This window comes from Protopterus annectens, chromosome 1.part1 (genome assembly GCF_019279795.1).
Source record: "Protopterus annectens isolate FY-2018-M chromosome 1.part1, PAN1.0, whole genome shotgun sequence".
Classification (NCBI taxonomy): domain Eukaryota; kingdom Metazoa; phylum Chordata; order Ceratodontiformes; family Protopteridae; genus Protopterus; species Protopterus annectens.
In genome coordinates, this window is record NC_056726.1 from 667,399,022 (window position 1) to 667,421,606 (window position 22,585).

The 22,585-nt window shown below is 39.3% G+C and overlaps 1 protein-coding gene across 2 annotated transcripts in view; it reads left to right on the forward strand.

Moving 5' to 3' along the window:
• The first annotated feature begins 1,908 nt into the window (after positions 1-1,908).
• The window catches only part of LOC122806788 (C-C motif chemokine 21a-like), a 125,681-nt gene continuing 105,004 nt past the window's right edge, over positions 1,909-22,585 (forward strand). The window contains exon 1 of one of the 2 annotated variants that reach the window (XM_044077499.1): positions 1,909-2,022. In XM_044077499.1, coding sequence (XP_043933434.1) covers positions 1,965-2,022 — 58 coding nt within the window. In that variant the 5' untranslated portion in view covers positions 1,909-1,964. Of the gene's footprint in view, positions 2,023-2,124; positions 2,225-22,585 lie in introns of those variants that run through there. The other variant, XM_044077509.1, reaches the window with a different exon arrangement.

The following is a 22,585-nucleotide window of genomic DNA, read 5'->3' on the forward strand; positions in this document are numbered from 1 at the left end:
AAGCATTTAACTAGGCTTCAGGAGTACTGTGTGTGTGTGTGTGTGTGTGTGTGTGTGTGTGTGTGTGTGTGTGTGTGTGTGTGTGTGTGTGTGTGTGTGTGTGTGTGAGTCTCTTCTCTCTCTCCATCTCTATCTCTCTCTGTATGCATATATATATATATATATATATATATATATATATATATATATATATATATATATATATATATGTTTCTTAGACTGGCTTTGTTAGTTTATGTATCACTGTACATAAAACAACAAAGTTAAATATATTCAGAAGGAAGCATTTAACTAGGCTTCAGGAATAGTTATTGTGTGTGTGTGGTTTTGTTTTTACTCTTTGTCTATATATATATATATATATATATATATATATATATATATATAGTTATATAAACGCATGTGCACACTCACACATTAACATACATAAAGACTCATGCTCAAACACATACACATATTCAGCTTACTATTATAATTCTAAGATATGTAATCGTGAGTCTGAGAATTATAAAAAAAAGTTATTTTACAATCACTGTGGTCTTTTAAGGTTACATTTTTTGCAGCAAAGCATCCAATTGTAGGGTTCTGCACACCCACACCTTCCCTACTTAGATATACTAGATCTCTATACCTTAGTGAAAAAATAGTTGTTGACATAGTATACATATTAGTTTTCATTTTATACACAGTTTCATGAGTCTAGAAATTTTAAACTTTTACGTATAGACATACACTCGCGCGCACACACACACACACACACACACACACACACACACACACACACACACACACACACATGACTAACCTTCCTCATGTATGATTACTGCATAAATTAATGAAATATGACTGCTTGTTTACATTTATTATACAGCATTGCACTTGCTAACCCCACTAGTGAAAGATGTCGCCACATCATCACTCCCGTTAGAAGTGGTAGTGACTCAGACAGTAGCGCACTTTGTTTTCCTCTTTTTTTTAACATTAAAAATATTGGGTAGCTCTGATTTCTATGATTTCTACCTCCCACGTCACAACTTGTATTAATATTCTGTTAGTGACACAGTAGTTTAGCAAGAGTGCCCTGTGTTATGGATGAAAAGTTTTTATGTGTGTGACTTGGTGGGTGCTTAGATGTATGCAAATACTCCTGCGGTGTTTGTTTGAAGAAGAAATGAAGAACTTCACTATGACCTAGCCAAATGCATCATAGTCTATAAAATTACAGCACTGACACTAGCTTGGAAACAGGCATTAGATCTAATGGTACCACCCAACAGAGTAACAGGGAATTAAGTTTATTGACACAGTTTAAATGAATTAAATAATTTATTTTGCAGAAGATGTACTGTATTCCCTTACTTCTTTGTCATCACTTCACTCCAATCTTAGTTGCATAGAATTTATCTTTATATTAAAATCCTTTTCAGTTTCCTTATAAAATGGACACAGTATTACACAGTATCACATAACTGCAAAGATTGTATGCCCATACATAATTTTGATTAAACAAATGCAGATATACTAGCGCATGTACCACTGCAACAGGATTTATAACTTTAACTTAAAGCAGTGATAAAATGTATATGCGTTCATGGGTTCATACTAGGCTAATGGCCCGGGAGCCTTTACAAGCCTAGCCAAAAGAAATATAGTGCAATATCTGCATTTTTCATGGAAAATAATCCATTTCTGCATGGACCTACTAAATACAAGAGCAGTCAGTACTAGGATGCTTCAAAGTAAAACATGCAGTGCTCACCTTGAAAATATGCGTAGGCAGGTGGTGTAAAAAATAAGTTGAAACCCTGCCAAGAAGAAATTTATATCCTTTGGACTGAAGCCAATAGGTAAATACAAATCTCTCAGCAAACCTATAAAAAGAGAAGTGATCTGGCTTGGGTAAGGAGCAGTTATATAGTACCAATTCCTGTGTGACAGCAGCAATATTCATCTTTGTGAAAGCAATGGCAAAGCTAATTTGTTTTATAATCCTGTGCCTTGTTTGTTTGAGCATCTCAGATGGTAAGTTATGTGTATCATTTGCAACAGTTATTAAATCAAAGTAAATATGACTGATGACTGACCCTTATGTTAAAAAAAGTACTGTGGAGAATTTAAAAAATACTATGCATTTAGATCTTTTTCTGATTAGCACTGAAGCTGCCATCTTGTTTCATGGGAATGGAATCTAAGCCAGTATCTTCTAATCTAAAACATCTGAAAGGTAAGAATTTAAAATGAACCGACAATAACTGAGTAAAATCAGTGTATTCAGCATTCTGTAAAAGTGCAAAGATGTATTTTATTGTACGGAAAGTTAGGATATACACTAGTATGAAATTTAAGGTAAATGCATCACACTGTGTATGTTTAACAAAAGCAGAACAGTCACATTATGGTATGTCTGTATGCAATATTGTAGTGCATTTGCTTACAAGTTAATGACATTTTATTTGGTGAAACAACTTGAAAGGTTTATGTGGAATAGTGTTGTGCTCAGGTATGGTTACCTAGAAATATAGCCATACCACTATGCACGTTACATTATGTCAATATTTGCAAACGTCTTACATTTGATTTAAAAATTATAGCAGAAGTTGCACAATACAGAAAGCAACTGCAGCAGCAGTTTCTTGGTAATGAGAGGTAATGGCTATTCCCAAGTGTGTCCCTCTTTTTTCAATTTTCGCAGCATCAGGGAATGGAAGGATTCTTATCATATATAAATGCTACCAGTGTGTGCGTTTGTGTGTGTGTGTGTGTGTGTGTGTGTGTGTGTGTGTGTGTGTGTGTGTGTGTGTGTGTGCCTGTATACACGTGTGTATCTGTGTGGGGGCTACATTTCATGGCCTTGCCCAAAAGGGAATATGTATGGCAATTGGGAGATGTGAATGAATGGTCAAAACTTGTGACCAAGTGACAACGTGCCTATAATGACAAACCAATATACCAGACATAATAGCAAAGACTATAATACCTTAATAGGGAGAGAAAATCTTAATATTTGCTATATGAAGATCCACAAAGTATTGTGTTGAATTAATACATTGTGTGAAGATAAAATTGTTAAGAAACTGCATTCAACATACTTAGACTCCACTATTTTCTGTCATGAAGAGTTAATTTCTGCTGCACCTAAAATAGAATTAGAAAAAAAATATTGACGTACTCTGTCATATTTCTGTAATACATCAGCCTTCTTTCAGTTATCAGTAAGATCAGAAGAGGTACACATTTTAGAAACTATAAGAAACTACTTGGAATTGGTGGTGTTTTACTTGTAACTAAAAAAAATTACAGCAAGTGTACATACAACTATAGTCACAATTCATATAGAGATGTGAAAGTGATCGCAAGGTCACTTTGAGATGTCATCAAGTATGGTGGAGTCTCTCTTCTTTTCATTTTCAGAATGTTTTCTTTTTTTTCTAATAATAATAATAATAATAATAATAATGTGGCCAACATAAATTCTTAAAGCAAAATATGCATGTAATAAAAGGCTATAGGACAACCCAATATTTGTTTTAGTGACAAAGGAGAACTAACATAATTGAAATCATATTTCTTTAGACATTCAAGTAGAGTCTAACAACTACTAAACTGGATAAAAATAAGTAATCTCAATTCACATTTGTTGAACTATTTTCATATTAACACAAGTACTTCAAGTATTAATATTTTCCAGAATTATGTATTGGAACATTATGCCATATGAGCCTGGAAAGAAAACTGAGTCTCAGGGCATATGTGTGCGTGTGTGTGTGTGTGTGTGTATGTCTGTGTGTCTCAAAGTCAAAGTCCAAGTAAGTCAAAGTAAACTTTACCGTCATTTAGGACTACACACGTGTAGCCTAAATGAAATTTCGTGCATCAGCTCAATTCTTGAGATTACAAAGGAAAGTGAAACAACACGTATGTGGAGAGGAATAAACATAACTAACAAATACAATAGTACTCCCAATGCATGCAAGAAAGAGCAGAGACATTTACCAACATTCATATATGAAAAAATACCCTCCTCTGAGTTAAATTAACTACCCTATTTAAAGTAATGCAAAACACACTACAGATTGAAATGCCTAAGTTATTTGTCTAATATTCCACTTGAGTGAGTTATATTAATACTGACTATGAATATAATAAATAAATATTGCACTTACTTGGATTATATGTAAGTATATCATTCCCCCTTGGGAAAAACCCGGTTCCCTTGAATTACCACATTGATAGTAGTCCACTGAACACAGAAGGCATTATAAGAGATCTGGGACCACAGGTTGACAGCAACCTCTCTTTTGACCACCACGTTGCCACTGTGGTCAGAAAGTCCTTCTGTGTGGCACATCTCATTATTAAGGGTTTTGTATCCAGGAAGAAAGAGGTCATTGTCTCCGTCTACTCTTCCCTCATTAGGCCAGTCATCGTGTACAATGCCCCATTTGGCATGTACCTCACTAGACTCCTGCAACAACTGGAGAGGCCATAACAAAACCTCACAAAGAGGATCCTAGGCCTTAAACACTTGTCCTATATGGACAGACTAAAAAAACTCCAACTATTCTCCATCTCATATCGCTTACTTGGAGGAGATCTCTGCTTGACTTACAAAGCCATGTCTGACCAAGCTCTGTTAGAAATGCTACATCTAAAGAAATGCCAATCCCTCCACACCACACATTTCAGAGACCTCAACCTCATTACCACAATCAACAGAACATGCTGGAGGGACAGGTTCATAACCCAGAGACTGCCTATGCTATGGAATAGACTTCCCATACATGTCAAGCAGAGCACCTCACTGGCCCTCTTCAAGAGAAATCTTGATGAGAAGATAGGAAATAGAAAATTCACCCCAGGGATCACTCTACTGGCTCTACTCAACAGAGGCACTAGAAACTAAGATCGGGTGGCATGATGCCAGGGTAATCCTATGGGCTAGGCTTGTAAAGGGTCCAGGGTCATTAGCCTTGTACACACCTATGAACCTATATATTGCACAAATAAATAAAAATTGACTTATTATGTGTCCAGACCCCCTGAGATTAGTGCCCGAATTCAGAAGTCTAATCACTGTAGGGTAAAAACTGTTACTGTATCTTGTAGTCCTGCAGCAGATGCTGCGATATGTCCTGCCCAATGCTACATGCTTAAACAGTCCAGGAGCAGGATGTATGTTGTCCTGTATTATTTTGGTGGCCCTTTGGATGCTTCCCTGCAACCCTCACCACTCTTTGTAGCACTTTTCTTTCTGTAACTGTGCAGCTTCCAAACCACACTGTAAAGTTGCAGGTGAGGATGCTCTCTATTGCACTTCTGTAGAAGGCTAGTTATATGAGGAGGAAGCTTAGCTTTTTTCAGCCTTCTTAAAAAGATGTGTCCGCCTGTCTCTCTGAGTTTTTGTCCATGTATGTTTGTTCATGTGTTTCAAAAATAAATGCTGAAAAGTCATTCCATGAATAGTGGAAAGCAGTATAAATGTATTTAGTTTCATACCAGTGTTGATTCTGAATTATTTGTCATAAGGTATGGGTCGTGATAAATTTAGACCCTTAATTGTAAATAACATTGTTATGGGGGGCATCGATGTGATCATTCATATTTGTATTTTGATTTGTGTGGATTAAATTAGTGAAGGGGGATATATGGGGATTAGGACAGAAGAACTCCATGAATATATAAGCTAAAACGTGTTGTACATACATACATTATAATAAGGGTTAATAATATAATGAAGTACTACTTTGGTGATTAGTAAACTCTAGTACAAATCAAACAGTAAGCACTTTCTTCTATATGGGCTTCATCAGACTGTTAAAATCTGCAGTTAAAACAGCCAATTTATAAGGAAACGATTCTTCAGCACTATAAAGTAACAAAGAATACTTCATTATAATTAAATTGTCTGTATTTCAATAAAAACATTTAGGGTAGTTAGTTAACTCTGCCCTGGCAAAAGGTAGCATTTAGCTTAATTTTCTAGTCATTTTCTTACCCCTCTAATACATTTTCAAAATTTCCCTCGCTCATATATAAAGACAATATTTATAACAAATAAAAAGAACATTATCAAAATGCTGAACACACTCTGCTATGAAAACATTCTCCTTTAAACATTTCTTCAAAATATATATTTTCTGATAAATCAGTTCGATTCTCGGCTGGAGCGCCTTCTGTGTGGAGTCTGCATGTCCTCCCCGTGCTCGAGTGGTGTTCGAAAGACATGTGTGAATGCGCGTGCCTTTGTTGAAGGTTGGGTGTCAGGCTGGCACCTCGGCACCATAAAAATCGACTGCCAATCATTAGCGGACCAGAGTTCTGCTGGGGCGACCCCTAACCGGGAAAAGCCAAAAGAAAAACAACAATATACATTTTCTGATAAATCTTTTAATGTAATCTCCTGTTTGCTTTTGCTATATAAAAGAATTTATAACTTGCATTAGACACATATCTGAATATTTTGTTGCACATATTCAAATATTTAAAAGTAAAAATAAAAGGAATGACTTTGTGGCTGAGATAAGGCTGTATTTGTCATTAACAAGTGACTGTTTATTTTCTGCTTTATATTTCTAGTTTTAAGATCAGTAGTGTTGAACTTCCTCACATGCATTCTGGGCTAATACATATGTGAGATTTCCTCCAGCATTTTGATTTTCTGTATTAACTTTTCCTTTCACTTTATGCTTTTTCCTTTTCGATGATAATTCTGCCTGCTGTACTGACATGGTATGGGTTAGATAGCATGCTGATATGAAGTTGTAAAATTTCCTACAACTTGGTTTTAAACTGAATGTTGAGGGCTGACTTGCACAAGCTGATTACTTATTATGATGCTAGATATGTATCTGTGCTGCCTGTAACAAAAGAACCCCGCCCCCAGGAGATAAATGAAGCAACCCGATGAGACAGTCACTGTCACATGATACACAAATGAGTATGAATGAGGTGTTAGCAAGTTGTACTTGCATACTGACAAACCGACTAACCATCATTACTGCTTACATAGTCATAACATATTCTACATTACTTTTACAGTTTTTCAAATCCCCAGGCAGGGGAATACATTTTATTATAAGCCAATTTCTAAGTCAATTTAGCTTTGTTAAATTCTGAGCTGTTGGCATAAGACAGAAAAGTGGCACTTTATTTATGTAGTTAGTTAGTTAGTTATGTATGTATGTCTTACTGAGTTGATTGGTTATAAATTGTTGACCAAATGATTAATTAGCTTTGAAGTAGGAGGGAATTTTCTACTGAGTTTTTTCCAGGAATGCCATAAACCGTGTTTTCTTCTGAATGTATATGGTGAGAATATTCTGAGTTCACGTTCAGATCCTAAGTACAATTAGGCTTTCCTAACTTTTGAGTGTGTAAATTGGTGGCCCATTACTAGGTTCATAGGTTCATAGGTAGATACTAGGCTATCTGTCCGAAGGCATTTATAAGCCTAGCTGGAATGTGTTGGCTTTCGCAGCCCCCTTAGATTAGTTCCCTGTGCCTCTGTCCAGCAGAGCCATTGAAGTGATCCCTGGGGTAAACTTTCGGTTCCCCATCCACTCGTCAACGTTTCTCTTGAAGAGGGTTAGTGAAGAGCTCTGCCTAATGTTGGTTGGAATCTTGTTCCAGAGCATGGGAAGTCTCTGGGACAAGAATCTATCCCTCCAGCATGTCTTATTTATTGTTGTGGTGAGATTTAAATCCCTGGAGCATGTGGCTTGAGGGGATATGGTTTTCTTTAGGTGGAGCATGTCCATCAATTCTGGGTTGGACATGGCCTTGTATGTCAGGCAGAGATCACCTCTGAGTAGGTGGTATGCAACCGAGTACAGCTGGTGTTTCTTCAGTCAAGCTGCATAAGGCATCTGCTTGAGACCAGTGATCCACTTGATGAGGAACTTCTGTGGTCTTTCCAGTTGTTGCAGGTGTTTTGTAATGTACATCCCAAATGGGGCATTGTACTCGATGATGGGTCTGATGAGTGATGCGTAGAGGGGCCCAATGACCTCTTTCAATCTGGATGCAAAACCTTTTGTGACTAGGTGGGCCACATAGAAGGATTTTCGAACCACTTTGGCAATGTGATTATCAAAGGAGAGGTTACTATCTACTTGGGTCCCCAAATCCCTTATTACGTCTTCTGTATTTAGGGGGCTACCACGTATGTGGTAGTTTGTGGGTACTTTGTTTTTTCCAAAGGGGATGACTATGCACTTTTTGGCATTTAGCTTGAGACCATGGTTTTGACACCAGGTATCTGTCTCAGTGAGACCCTTTTGAAGGATGTCTGTGTCAGCCGGTGTGTCAATTATAGCCCCTAGTTTGCAGTCGTCTGTAAACCTGGTGAGCCATAGTCCTCCTGTGCTTGCCTGTACCTCTGAGAAGTATATGCTGAACAGGAGGGGTCCTAGGACTGAGCCCTGGGGAACGCCACTTGTAACAGGTTTAGAGTCAGACCTAGCTCCTGCAAATCTTACCATGTGGGTTCTTTCCGTGAGCCAGTTGGCAACCCATCTCATGAGGTAGGGATTTATGTTCAGGCTGGTAAGCTTGTCTATAATATCTGAGTGTGGAATAGTGTTGAAGGCCTTTGCGAGGTCTAGGTAGGCTGTGTGGACCACCTTTCCCTCGTCTATAGCCTTGGTAACTGTCTCAAAGAAGTCCACCAGGTTTAGGAGGCATGATCTGCCCTTAACAAAGCTGAACTGGGTTGGGTCCAGTGTTTGGAGGTTTCCAATGTCTCTGTTAATGAGATCCATGATGATGCGCTCCATAGCTTTGCAGACCAAGCTAGTCAGGCTTATAGGGCAATAGTTCCCAGGGTCCGTTGTGGCTCTGCCTCTGTGGAGCGGAATAACTGTTGCTGTGTACCACTCTGTGGGCATGTAGCCTGTGGAGATGCTGAGTTTAAACAGTGTGTTTAGGTGAGGGGCTAGTTCATCTTTGAGCTTGTGTAGGACACAGCCTGGGACACCATCCAGTCCCATTGATGCTGTGTTTTTGTCTTTGGAAAGGGCTGTTTTAACCTGAGTGTCTGTGATTTCAGGGGCACTGCATTCTTCTGGTATAGTTATGTGCCCTTTTTGTGGTGAGAGGGGGGTGAAGTTTGCACTGAACCTGTCTGCCAGGATGTTGGCTATATCGGTCAGTTCAGTGTATTTTGTGCCATTCTGCACTAACTCCGAGCAGATCTGAGAATTGCCACTTAGATTCTTGACATAGCTAAAGAATGCCTTGTGGTTATCTTGGAGTCCATGGAAATTTTTCTTTCGAAGCTAGCCCTGGATTATTTTATGAGGGAACGTAGTTTCTTGCTGATGCTGATCAGGGATGTCTTCCCTTCTTGGGATTTTAGTCTTTTCTGTACTAGTTTCCTCCTTCTATTGTATAGCTTGTTTATGGCAGGGGTCCACCAGACTGGTTTCCTTTTCTTGGAGGGATGAGTCTTGGTTTTGTTTGGGATAGCATGATCCATGCATTCTTGTAGGTGCCCATAGAGTGCATTAGTAAAGGATTTTGCAGCTTGGACAGTGTTATCCTTTAGCATGGGGGCTTTGAAACGTCCCACCTCGGTCTTAAGTAACGTGAAGTTTGCTTTTGAAAAGTTTTTCACGGTGGCGTCTTTGACCGGGGGTGGTGGCCGAATGTGGATGTCCAGAGTGATTAGTTTATGGTCAGATCGTAACAGTGAGGGGTTGACCTCCGGTGTGGAACACTGGTCACCCATGTTGTTGATGACCAGGTCCAATATGTTGTCACCTCTGGTGGGGGTGTTAACCAGTTGATCCAGGGCATTTGAGTTTACAAATTCTAGGAAATGTTGGGCCAGGGAGTTCGTACTTGAGCAGTTCTCCCAGTTAATGTTTGTATAATTGAAATCACCCAATATCAGGGTGTTTGGTAGGACCTGTATATTTTCCAGTGTTTCCAGGAATGCGGTGTGGGGGTCCTGGGACATGGTGGGTGATCTGTAGCAAGCTATAATTTGAATAGCAGTTTTGCCCGTTGTTAGTTCCACGTGGATGATCTCTGAAGCATCGTGCTGTGCCACTAACCTGGAGGTGTGAGTATCCTTGATGAATATGGATACTCCCTTGCCTTTTGTATTTCAGTCTGGAGGGAATATCAATAAATGTAGAATACACCTGCTGCCTTTTTTTTTAATTCGAAACTTTCTCACAAACACCACCCTATTTCTTTTGTGTTTCTAAACATATTTGCTCTTGATTTGTCTACTCCTTATGCTATTTAATATTTAAATGTCCAAGTCATGCATTGCTTATGATTAGCACCAGTTCACACTAAGACCAGCAGCTCTGAGCCTGTTCTTTTAAAATGTCAGTTAGTGTTATTTTGAGGTAGGGTTTGCTAGTAATGAAGCTTCTGAAGCTTCTCAGATGGTAGTACCCTGCTTTAGAAACATGGCAAGAGTCTGTTAGGTTGAAAGTTGATTAGCCACTGAAAGTTTAAGGATTTTAGGAGTGCATACTAATTTTCAATAGACTGTGCCTGCAACTCCATTATTTAAATAGGATAGGATGTAAGTTATGCAGCAGATTGGACCATGTGGGTGAAATACAGGAGGAGATAATAGGGGAAAGGAGAGGACATTGAGGCAGTTGTGGGCTAATGATATAGCTGAATGTCACAACAGCTTTGTAAGCTTGTGTCTTGGATTATTTTTTTCCTTCCATTTGGAGAGTTCTTGGTTGTTCAAATACTTGAATATTCTTGGGGGGGCGGTTCTTCAGTGGGGCCATGTACAAAGACTGGAAGACTGAACTGCGGAATATGTGGACTCAGGATTAACAGGTATTCTTGGGGAGTAGTGGTAAAAAAAGTTTATGTTGAACTGACGTTGAAAATAAACAAAGAAAACTAATGATTTTTTTTTTTACTGAGAGTGGAATGATATATTATTAATTAACTTATGCTGCATGCCCTGATGAAATTTGGCAATAATGTTATGGAAAACAATAGCTGCATATTTTATGATTGTTGTTTACCTTGTACTTTAAGTGTGGTCACTCTTCTGTTGACTTGTTATTGCTCCGGAATACTTACAATGGAGTACCTAGTAGCTGGCTATTTTTTCAATTTGTTGGGCAGACTAGCCATTACTGGGCAGAATCATTTTGTGGAGGAGATCTGGGAAGATCCACATCTTGTACTGGTATATGTACTGGCATAGCCAATTTGCATTTAGGAAAGCTAAATATTTGTACAATAATGATGTGATAATGCAAATACAATGTACTAGTTAGTCTTGTTGCCTCATAGCATTTGCTTCTGAAGTTCATTTTAAGATCGTTGTGTTCTGTGGCTCTCCTACCCTTGGTATTGTGCACCTTTTTTTTCTCTTTTGTGCTGCATTGAAGCTTTGATTTGTTATTTTCATCTGTGACATAATGGAACTGTTTTTTGTACAAATTGTACATGTAATTTTACATTTGAGTAGGATTTTCTTGAGGTGTCTGGTTTCCACCCACATCACTGACACATACTAATAAGGGAATTGATATTCTACTTAAAATACCATAGTGTCTGAGTACAGACTGCATATAAATGTGTGCGTGTGTGCGTGTGTGTGTGTGTGTGTGTGTGTGTGTGTGTGTGTGTGTGTGGGCGTGTGTACTCATGTGTATATCTCATAGTATCTCCAGCTTTACTCTGTAGCATATCGCCTACTCCGAGGTGATCTCTGCCTAACATATAAAGCTATGTCAAACCCAGAAATCCCAATCCCTCCAATCGACACGCTCTAGGGACCTAAACCTTGTCACCACAATAAACAGGACATGTTGGAAGGATAGATTCCTGTCCCAGAGACTTCCTATACTCTGTAACAAGCTACCCATCTATGTCAAGCAAAGTTCTTCATTAGCACTCTTCAAGAAAAATCTTGATGAGTGGATGGGAAATAGGAAATACACCCCGGGGATCACTTCTGTGTCTCTGCTGGACAGGGGCACAGGAAAATAACTTCCTTGGGTGGCGTAAGCTATGGTACCTTGCTGACTAGGCTTACGTAGGCCCTTGGGCCGATAGCCTAGTACCTACCTATGAACCTATGAACCTATGACTAGTATCCCATTCAGAATGTCTTCTCTACCTTTACACCTACTGCTTGGTGGGCTAGGTAATGACATCCACCTGACTCTGATAAGGAAAAAGCACGTCAGAAAAATGAATGAAAGATTGAATAGAGGTATATTGCTAAGCTTACAGTGGTGAATGGTGAAACGTGCTTAGCTGGTGTTATAAAATAAAATTATCTACAGTATTTCTACTCATGTCTTAAGTATCATGTGTAGCATGCAATGTTTCAAACAGTATTTTTGCATGAGGGCAAGCCACACAGTACCCCACACACACTTCTAAATTATACATACTAACTCAGAGATTGCACAGTCCTTGGGAGATGGTATATTCCTCTTTCCTTGTGGCTACCCTTTATCAACTGTCAACTAAATGAAGTGTTGACCAAAGTTGGTTGACAATACACATATCAATCTTAGCCACAATCAAGAAGTCTAATGAAAACCATACATATATAAAGAGAGAGATATTAAAACTCAAGGAAAGAGCCAGCTAAGCTACTGTCTTTAATTTAGTAGAGGCCCATGGGATATATACAAATGACACCTTAAGGACATACTAGAGCTTCAACAACATGGCTTTTGAATGCCCTTGACATTTCACTTTTTATGGCTTTACAAGTGTATTCAGACCAATAAAGCTGAACCTCACTTGCTGTAGACATGCCATCTTTCACCCTTTTTTGGATCTCATCATACCTCTCAACCTCTTACAGCAAGAAATCTGGGTGAAGCCATAAATAATGGGGGGGGGGGGGTCAAAGGCCCAAAAATAGGGACACATTTTAAATATTGCTCTTACAAACTTACAAAGTAGATTGAACAACAGGTTTTGTATTAGGGTTATTTTTTAAGGGTATAAAGTCTGAAACTCAAATGTCTGTCATTATTTTCTGACTTAAATATTCAAAGATTTACCAGAAAACCACACTTTATTAAAAATGGACCAAAATTTGAGGTAAACATTTGGACATTCTGCGAAAATCTGTAAAGTTGAGAAGTATGGACCTCATTGGTACAGCATTAATGGATTGTTTGGTTATACTTTGGGAACACAGAAGTTAAGACAAGTCTTTGCTGTGTAATACCTTAAAATGCCTGTAGTGGAGGCCCATCTAAATGATCCCTCAAGGACATTCCAGTGTTTCGCTATATGGCTTCTGAATGCTATTGACATTTTGTTTTGTTTTTTACATTTTTACTGGTGCATTCAGGCCAATAAAACCAAATCTCAATAACCGTAGACTTGCCTTCTTTCACTCTTTTGCTGAGCTAGGCAGCAAAGCATAAGTGGATTGCTTGGCTACACTTTCAAAATACAAAGCCTAAGACCAAGCCCAATGTCCATAAACATTAAGTTGCCTGCAAAATATCCCCAATAATATCCAAGCCAAAGGTTAAAAAGGTCACATAGGAAACCTATAAGTAAAACTCCAAGAAAGTGACAGCTAAGCTAGAGTCGTTGTTTTGCAATTCCTTAAATCTCTTGTAATGTTTCATTTACATGGCTTCAGAAAGCCCAAGACTTTTCACTCTTTACATTTTAAATCTTTACAGGTGCATTCAGGCTAATAAAGCCAAACCCCACTAGCTGAAGACATGCCTTATTTTATCCTTTTTTGAGCTCTTTAATACAGCATAAGTGGACTGTTTGGTAATACTTTGGCAACACAGAGCTGAAGCCTAAGCCTGATGTCCATAAGCATTAAGGTACCTGCAAAATATCCCAAAATAACATCCAAACTAAAGGGTAAGTTAAAAGATACAGGAGAACACATTAAAAAAATATTTCCCATTTATATTTCAGTAAAAAGCTACTTTAAGTAGCAAGGTAGAAGTGAGAGGATCATACGATCATAGGAAGTTACAAGGCTATTAGTCCTTAGGCCCTTATAAGCCTAGCCAAGAATTTTGCCCATGTTTAGACAAATCAGCACCCATAAGCCTAGCCAATAATTTAGCCCATGTTTAGACAAGTCAGCACCCAAAGCCCCTGTCCAACAGGGATACAGGTGGAATCCCTGGGGTGTATTTTCTGTTTCCCATCCAGTTATCCAGGTTGTGCTTGAAAATGGATAATGAGGTGATCTGCTTGACGTGGAGAGGAAGTCTATTCCACAGATGGTGGAGTTTGTGGGACACAAATCTGTCCCACCAACAAGCCTTATTGGTGTCACAGACCAAGTTGAGGTCACTCGTGAAGGTTACTCGATTGGAGCTTGACTTGTGGATATGCAACAGTCTCTGAGGAGTCTGTATGAAACTGAGTAGAGGGACAGGACTTTTACCCTATCTGTGTTGTGTAGATGTTTGAGGCCCTGGATTCTTCTGGTGAGGAACCTCTGTGGTCTCTTCAGCTGCTGTATGTGCTTTGTGAGGTACATGCCGAATGGGGAGTTGTACTCAATAACTGGCCTTATAAATGAAGAGTACAGGGACGTTATAACATCCTTGTCTCTAGATGAGATACCCTTACTTATGAGGTGTGTCATGTAGAAAGCTTTCCGTACAATGGAAGCAACATGGCAAAGATATTACATTTTCTCTTTTCAAACCTATTAGTGTAAGAGGTTAGTTGCTATGAATAAGAAATTGCAGGGATATGGAAGTAGATGAGGCTTTTGTCAGGGTTAGAGCAAGGACATAACTAGTGTGTTTTAAAATACTGGGTTAGATTTCTTTTGAACTGATTAAGGGAGGGGTTCAGAGTAAGGTCAGCGAATTCCAGGTTTTGCCTACTGAATTTGCAAACAAAGATTGGCTGTTAGCTTTAACAAATTGAACCAAAAGTTTTGTAGTGGAACGAAGAGGCCTAGCGTTTTTGTAGGGAAGGATAATGTTTTTAAGCGAGGGCATTTTTCCTGGATGGTTAATAACCCTGAATGCTACAATAGGTTGATTAAATTGAATTAGCCTGGGGAGTTCTAGCTAATCTAAGAGGTGTAGGTTTTGACAATGGTGTGTCCTGTAGGGAGTTCCTGTGGCAAACCTGGCAATTTGATTGCAGCACCTAGAGAGTTTGCTGAGATCAGTTTTGTTCAAGTTAGTGAGTATTGGTGAGGCATAGAGTAGAGTTGAAAGCAGATGGGTACGGGTAATGGCAGTCCTAGCTAGAGGGGTGAGAAAAGCTTTGTTTTTGTATAGGGAGCCAAGTTTTTTATTAACGGTTTTAATAATTTGCTTTACATGCATATCATATTTGAGGTTGTTGTCTATTGTAGCACCCAGAAGTTTGGTGTACATATCTGGTGAGATTATGGTCCCATTGTTAGATGCTATAGTAAACGAAGATTGAGAGGATTTGTGAGTAGGGGAGAAGAGCAATAGCTTTGCTTTATTAGGGTTTAATATCAGCTGTTGATTAGAGATCCAGTTTTCCACTGTATTAAAGGTTTTCTGGGTTAAACTAAGGAGATCTGTATGGGTAGAGGCTGAGCAGATCAGGGTGGAGTCATTGGCATATAGTATACAGGTAGCATCTAGGAATACAGTGTGGAGGTCATTGATAAATAGGGAAAAAAGAAGGGGACCTAATATGGAGCCTTGAGGGACACCAAGGGTAATGGGGAGAATGGTGGAGAGTTTGTCCTGCCAAAGGACAGCCTGCTGTCTTCCACTAAGATAAGATTGAAACCATTGTATAGCATGGTTGTTTACGGATATTTTATTTAGGGTAAGTAAGAGTAGCTGGTGGTTAACCATGTCAAAGGCCTTGGAAATATCGAGAAACAGGGCAGAAGATAGTTTGTTGTTGTTACGGTTAAAATTTATGACATTAAAAAAGGAGAGGAGGGCTGAGGTGGTACTGTACTGTGGTCTAAATCCATGCTGGGAGTTGGCCAGAAGATTATTTTGAATAAGGTAGTGTAAGAGTTGTTTATGGATACACTTTTCCATAATTTTAGCCAGAGGGGAAAGGATAGCTATTGGTCTTTAGTTTGACGGTTCAATGGAGCTGCCACCTTTATGGAGTGGCATGACATGGGATATTTTCCAGATAGAGGCTTCGGTTATGGTTCTGTTTATCAAAATAGTGACAGGGTATGCTATGACATCAGCAGCTTTTTGCAGGTAGTCTGCAGGGAGGTCAACTGAAAGGGTGGTCAGTTTGAGTTTTTTAATTAGGGCTCTAATGAGCAAAGTCAGAACTTTTTGGAAGCTAAAGGATTTATTGTCACTGGGTTTAAGGGTTTCAGCATTAGGACAAGTGGGTTTAAGTTTGCTAGCAAGGACCCGGATGGTTTCTGTGAAGAAACTGTTGAAGATGTTGGCAATGGACTCTGGTGATTTTTTGGTAGGGGCTGAGGGGGTTGGAGTAGTGGATTGCCCTGGGTGGAGGAGTTTGTTAATACCTGCCCAGAACTTCTGTGGCTTGTTGTGGTGTTTCTGCTGTAGATGGCAGAAATAGTTTTTTTTGTCTAGTGATATGGATTTTTTGTATCATTCCTATATTGTCAAAATTTGAGTTCATCTTGTGTGGCTTTAGAGGTGTGCCATGTGTTCCAGGCATTATTTCTTTGGATGCTCTTTAGTTTGGTTTCTTTAGTGAGCCAGAGGGCAACTTTTCTTTTAATTCTAGTAGAGCGTGCAGGTGCATGGTTGTCAAGGATGGCCATGAATGTATTATTAAACTGTGTTACTGCCTCATCTAGTGGTAGTTGTTTTAGAATTGACCAATTGCATAATTTAAGTTCTTCTAGGAATTTATTAAGGTTGAAGTTTGTGTTATTTCTTATAGCTTTATATGTGGGTAGATGTGGACATTCAAATTTATGCCTAATAGTATACATTAATAATGGTCACTTAGATCTTCAGGGAGAGTACCTGATTTGTACATGTGGATCCAGTTCAGGATACATTCTTTATTGTTAGGCTTGCTGATCCTAGTACTAGAGGTTATAGTTTGTGTAAAACCATGTAGGTTTACGTGGGTGGTTGGGGTGTCTGCAGTGCAGGTATTCCAATCTATATTGAGGTCTCCTAGAACAATGGTCTCTTGGGGGTAGGCATTGGATAGCCAGTGGAAGATGTCTTCTAGGGTCCCTGAGTTATTACCTGGGTGAATATAGACACATACTATGTTTATACATTTGTTTTTATTTATTTGTAGTTTGGAAATCATAATTTCTGCTTTGTTAAATACAGGTGGTTGAAGGTTGTCTAGAGTAACATTTAGGGTAGTTTTATAGAGAACAGCAACCCCTCCACCTTTACTGGTAATATGATCTAGCCTGAGTATATTATACCCTGGAGGTAAAATTGCATTATCTGGGGTAGTTGGTTTTAACCATGTTTTGGTCAGACAAAATATGTTGAGGTAATAACTTGTCAGGAGGGCATGGAGGTTGTGGACCTTATTGCTGATGCTTCTAATGTTTAAGTGGCAGGTAAATAGTGAATTTGGGGGTCTATTTAGGCTCTGTCTTATGTTTGGGCTGTTATGATTAGAGTTGGTGTTGTCTAGGGATGGTGGCCCAGGGTTGGGGTGGATATCCCCGTCAATAGTAAGGGTGTGGCTCAAACTAGCTATGAGCTTTAGAAATGTATTTATCAGTTTTTGGTAGTATTTAGTTTTGGTCTTAACATATCTGAGTATAACAGGGTAGGTGTTAGCAGGGGTAAAGGAGTTGGTGTTGATGGACATGAATGAATGGGCAGAATGGTTTGAGAAGATTGGGGTGGTAACAAGGCATTTGGGATGGTTGAATCCTATAAGAGATTGGTTTTCATAGTTGGTAAGAGAATAAAGGGTGACTAGTAAAGGTAGGGTGTAGAGTAGAGGTGGTATGTTAAAAGACGTGGTAAGTATTAGAGACATAATGGGAGGAATATACTCCTGGTAGGTAGGCAACCTAGGTGTAATAGTAGGTGGGGAGATAATGGTAGGGGTGGGTTATAAATGAATTCCTGTTAATGGTTGTCAAAAGAGGAGGAGAGGTGTGTCTGAGGGTTAAAAATTTAGAGCTACTAGGGGCGGGTGGGAATAGGGGACAGGAAGGGGTGCGAAGCAAGCCCAGAGGGTGAGCAGAGCGGGGTTTAACCACACCAGAGGAATCCTCAGAGCCTGTGATTAAAGTAAGAGGCTCTTTTTCTTGCTTTTGTACTTGCTTTAAGTTCTAATCTATGTTCTGTTTTTAAACACAGACAGCAACTTTAACAGTACAATTTGGTGGAACTTTTTAGCATTAGGAGCCTTATTTAAGGGCTGGGAAGTTTGGTGCTGTTGACCCAGTATGGCTGAATTAAACAGTTTAAGCTGAAAGACTTTAGGAAAAGTAGTAACCTTAGTTAAGTTTGTTATTGAGGGTAGACCAGTGTGGCTGTCCATTTTATTTTTATTTTTAAAAAAATTCCCAACTGGATGCAGACCTTCTAACTTTGCAAGCCTTTCAGGGTGGGAGCCATGAGAAGAGATAATAGCTAATAATAGATATTTAGTGTTAGTTCATCAGCAGAAATAGAACTGCAAACATGGTCTGCCATAGCCCAATGGCCTGCACCTCAGAGAAGTATATCCCAAATAACAGAGTCCCCAACACTGATCCCAGGGGTACGCCACTCATTACGCGTCTACTGCTTGAGGTTGCTTCCCCTATTTTGATTAGGTGGGTTCTATCAGTGAGCCAGTTTGCTACCAATCTGATAACATATGGATTGATGCCTAGTTGAGAGAGTTTATTTATTATGCCCGAGTGGGGAATAGTGTCAAAGGCTTTGGCAAGGTCAAGGTAGGTGATGTGCGCTGTCTTCCCCTCATCCATGGCTTTAGTAACTGTCTCAAAGAAATCGACCAGATTTAACAGACATGACGACCCCTTGACAAAGCCAAACTGTGTGGGGGTTGAGTGTTTGGAGGTTGTCAATGTCCCTGTTAATGACGTCCATGATAATCCATTCCATTGCCTTGTAGATCAGGCTAGTTAGGCTGATGGGTCTACAATTTCCTTGATCAGTGGTTGCTCCACCTTTGTGTAAAGGGATAATAGTGGCTATCCTCCACTTGACTGGGACGAAGCCAGTACTCAGGCTTTCACTGAATAGGGTGCGAAATGGTGCTGCAAGTTCATGCCTGAATGCATGTAGGATGTAGCCTGGAATGTTATTGGATCCTATGGAGGCTGTATTTTTTGCCTTTGAGAGGGCAGTGATGACCTGTTCCCTAGAGATAAGGGGAGGGGGGCAGGTACTGGGGTTATCCTGATTTACTGATGGGGGAACAGAGGGGTGAAGTATTCACCAAATCTGTCTGCCAGTAGGTTGGCTGTATCTACAGCATTTATGTATGTGGTGTCCTTGACCATCAGTTCTGAACAGATCTGGGTGCTTCCTTTGAGATTGTGGACATATGTGAAGAAGGCCTTATGATTGTTTCTAGTAGATGTGGCCAATTTGGACTTGAAGTTGGCTTTAGAGGAGTTCACTAGTGCCTTATTTGCTTGTTGAGGTTAAGGATTGGGCACCTGCTCCTTCTTGGTCCTGAACAGCAATTTATTTTCCTTTTGTTGTATAGTTTATTTATGGATATCAGTTGGGTAGACACACTGATGTTTATGGATATCAGTTGGGTAGGCACCATAATGTTTATGGATATTAGTTGGGTAGGCACCATAATGTTTATGGATATCAGTTGGGTAGGCACCATAATGTTTATGGATATCAGTTGGGTAGGCACCATAATGTTTATGGATATTAGTTGGGTAGGCACCATAATGTTTATGGATATTAGTTGGTTAGGCACCATAATGTTTATGGATATCAGTTGGGTAGGCACCATAATGTTTATGGATATTAGTTGGGTAGGCACCATAATGTTTATGGATATCAGTTGGGTAGGCACCATAATGTTTATGGATATTAGTTGGGTAGACACCCTAATGTTTATGGATATTAGTTGGGTAGGCACCATAATGTTTATGGATATCAGTTGGGTAGGCACCATAATGTTTATGGATATTAGTTGGGTAGGCACCATAATGTTTATGGATATCAGTTGGGTAGGCACCATAATGTTTATGGATATTAGTTGGGTAGGCACCATAATGTTTATGGATATCAGTTGGGTAGGCACCATAATGTTTATGGATATTAGTTGGGTAGACACCCTAATGTTTATGGATATTAGTTGGGTAGGCACCATAATGTTTATGGATATTAGTTGGGTAGGCACCATAATGTTTATGGATATCAGTTGGGTAGGCACCATAATGTTTATGGATATTAGTTGGGTAGGCACCATAATGTTTATGGATATCAGTTGGGTAGACACACTAATGTTTATGGATATCAGTTGGGTAGGCACCATAATGTTTATGGATATTAGTTGGGTAGGCACCATAATGTTTATGGATATTAGTTGGGTAGACACACTAATGTTTATGGATATTAGTTGGGTAGGCACCATAATGTTTATGGATATTAGTTGGGTAGACACCCTAATGTTTATGGATATTAGTTGGGTAGGCACCATAATGTTTATGGATATTAGTTGGGTAGGCACCATAATGTTTATGGATATTAGTTGGGTAGGCACCATAATGTTTATGGATATCAGCTGGGTAGGCACAGCTAGAGGTTTTTCTTTATTGGCCTGAAATTGTCCATAAATAGAATTAAAAATAAAAGTAAAAGAAAAAGTAATGGACATTCAGAATTACCATTTAGCTGAAATACCTGATATCCTTAAGGGATAATTTCCATATATCCCATGTTGCCTCTGATACAAGAGGTTTAAGGTATCATATAGTGGAAAGTCTAGTTTTGTTAGATTTTTTTTGTGTGTGTTTTTACCAAGTGGTTTTCCTGTATGACCTTTTTACTCATGGTTTTATTTTGTTACATGGTTTATTTATTGCAGATGTCCTCCCAGACAGGTTTACTCTTCCTTGCAAAGGATGATTTTGTCCTGTCAAGTATTCTTGTTTCCATGCATTTATATAAGTGCTTGTATAGTACTTTGGTGTAGATTTGGTCATTGGTGCCAGTTCCAACAGAGGGGGAGGGAGCTGTGAAGCTGTTTATGCCACCCTCAGGAGGTTGTAATCAGCTTTGGGGAAGTTTTTTTGCTTGCCCCTAGCTAGAGGGGGGTCAGTGGAGATACTGACTTCAAACATGACCACTTTATGGTTGGATCCTACCAGGGATGATGATACTGTAGGGTTGCTGCAGTGGTTACTCATGCTGGTTAATACCAAGTCCACGATATCACCTCTTGTGGGGGTTATCGACTAGCTGTTCCAAGGCATTTGCATTGATAAAATTGAGGAATCTCAGGGCATTTGCATTCTGGCATGAGTAGTTTTTCCAATCTATGCTTAGGTAGTTAAAGTTGCCCAGGATCAGGGTAAAGGGTTGAATCTTGATAGATTCAAAGAGGTCCAGATAGGTGGAGTGGGCATCTTTAGTCCAATTTGGGGGCCTGTATTTGAATTTGAATGATTTGAATAGGGGTCTTGTCAATGGCTAACTGCACCTGGAGTGTCTCCTGTGTGTCATACTGTTTAAACAGTCTGGAGGTGTGTGTCTCTTTAATATATATTGAAACTCTACCTTTTTTGTCTTTGCTGCCCACAGTTTGGGGTCTGAATGTATGATAGGATGAGTAACCAGATAAGGCTGGGGTGCTGTCTACAGCTTTGAAACAGGTTTCTGTGACTGCACAGATATCAGCATCTTGCAGGGGTTAGGAATGCTTGCAATGAGTCCAGTTTCATGTTTAGACTCCTAGTGTTTAGCAGCATGACCTTTAATTTGTGTTTTGTTGAAATATTTATGTTGGTTTTATCGACCTCTGACTTTTGCTAAAAAAGGAACTATGGGGGAGGGAAGGGTCATTGCCAAAAGCTTGAAGCCCAAGTGAAACAGATGCAGGCCATCTCTAGCAAAGCATCAGAGTCTGTCAATCATATTTTCCCAGGTTGTCAGGTACTGGATCCCCCTGGAATGACACTAGAAACTAAGCCAATTGTTAAAGTCAATAATTTTGGGTTTGTATTGAAGCATCATTCTGGGTGATGGTAGAATGCTGCTTAAGGCTAGGGGCATACCTGCCTGGGACACATATTCAGTGAGCTCAATCATGTCTCTCTTCATATAGTCCAGGGGGGTATGTCTCAAGTTGTTCACCCCAACATAGACTATGACAGAGTCATAATAGTCAAATTGTGTTCCTAGGTGGTAATAGTAGATGGTTGTCCATGTACATGAGGCAGTTGCTATTCTGCCTCAGAATTCCCATATCAACAAGGCTGGCAGGAGAAAGCAAAGTAACTGTCCATCCATATTTGATACATGGATTACAATCCAAAGAGCTGCAAAATAAGTTCAGTTACACTGTTACCAGAAAAAAAAAATTCTCAACTTATCCCACCAAAACAATCCATGGTCATTACATCATTACCTTAGCTTCCACAGAAATTACTGTGTTATGTTGTCTGATCAAATGCTCAAGGGTATTCAAACATTTGAAAATAAATCATCTTGACTTTGCC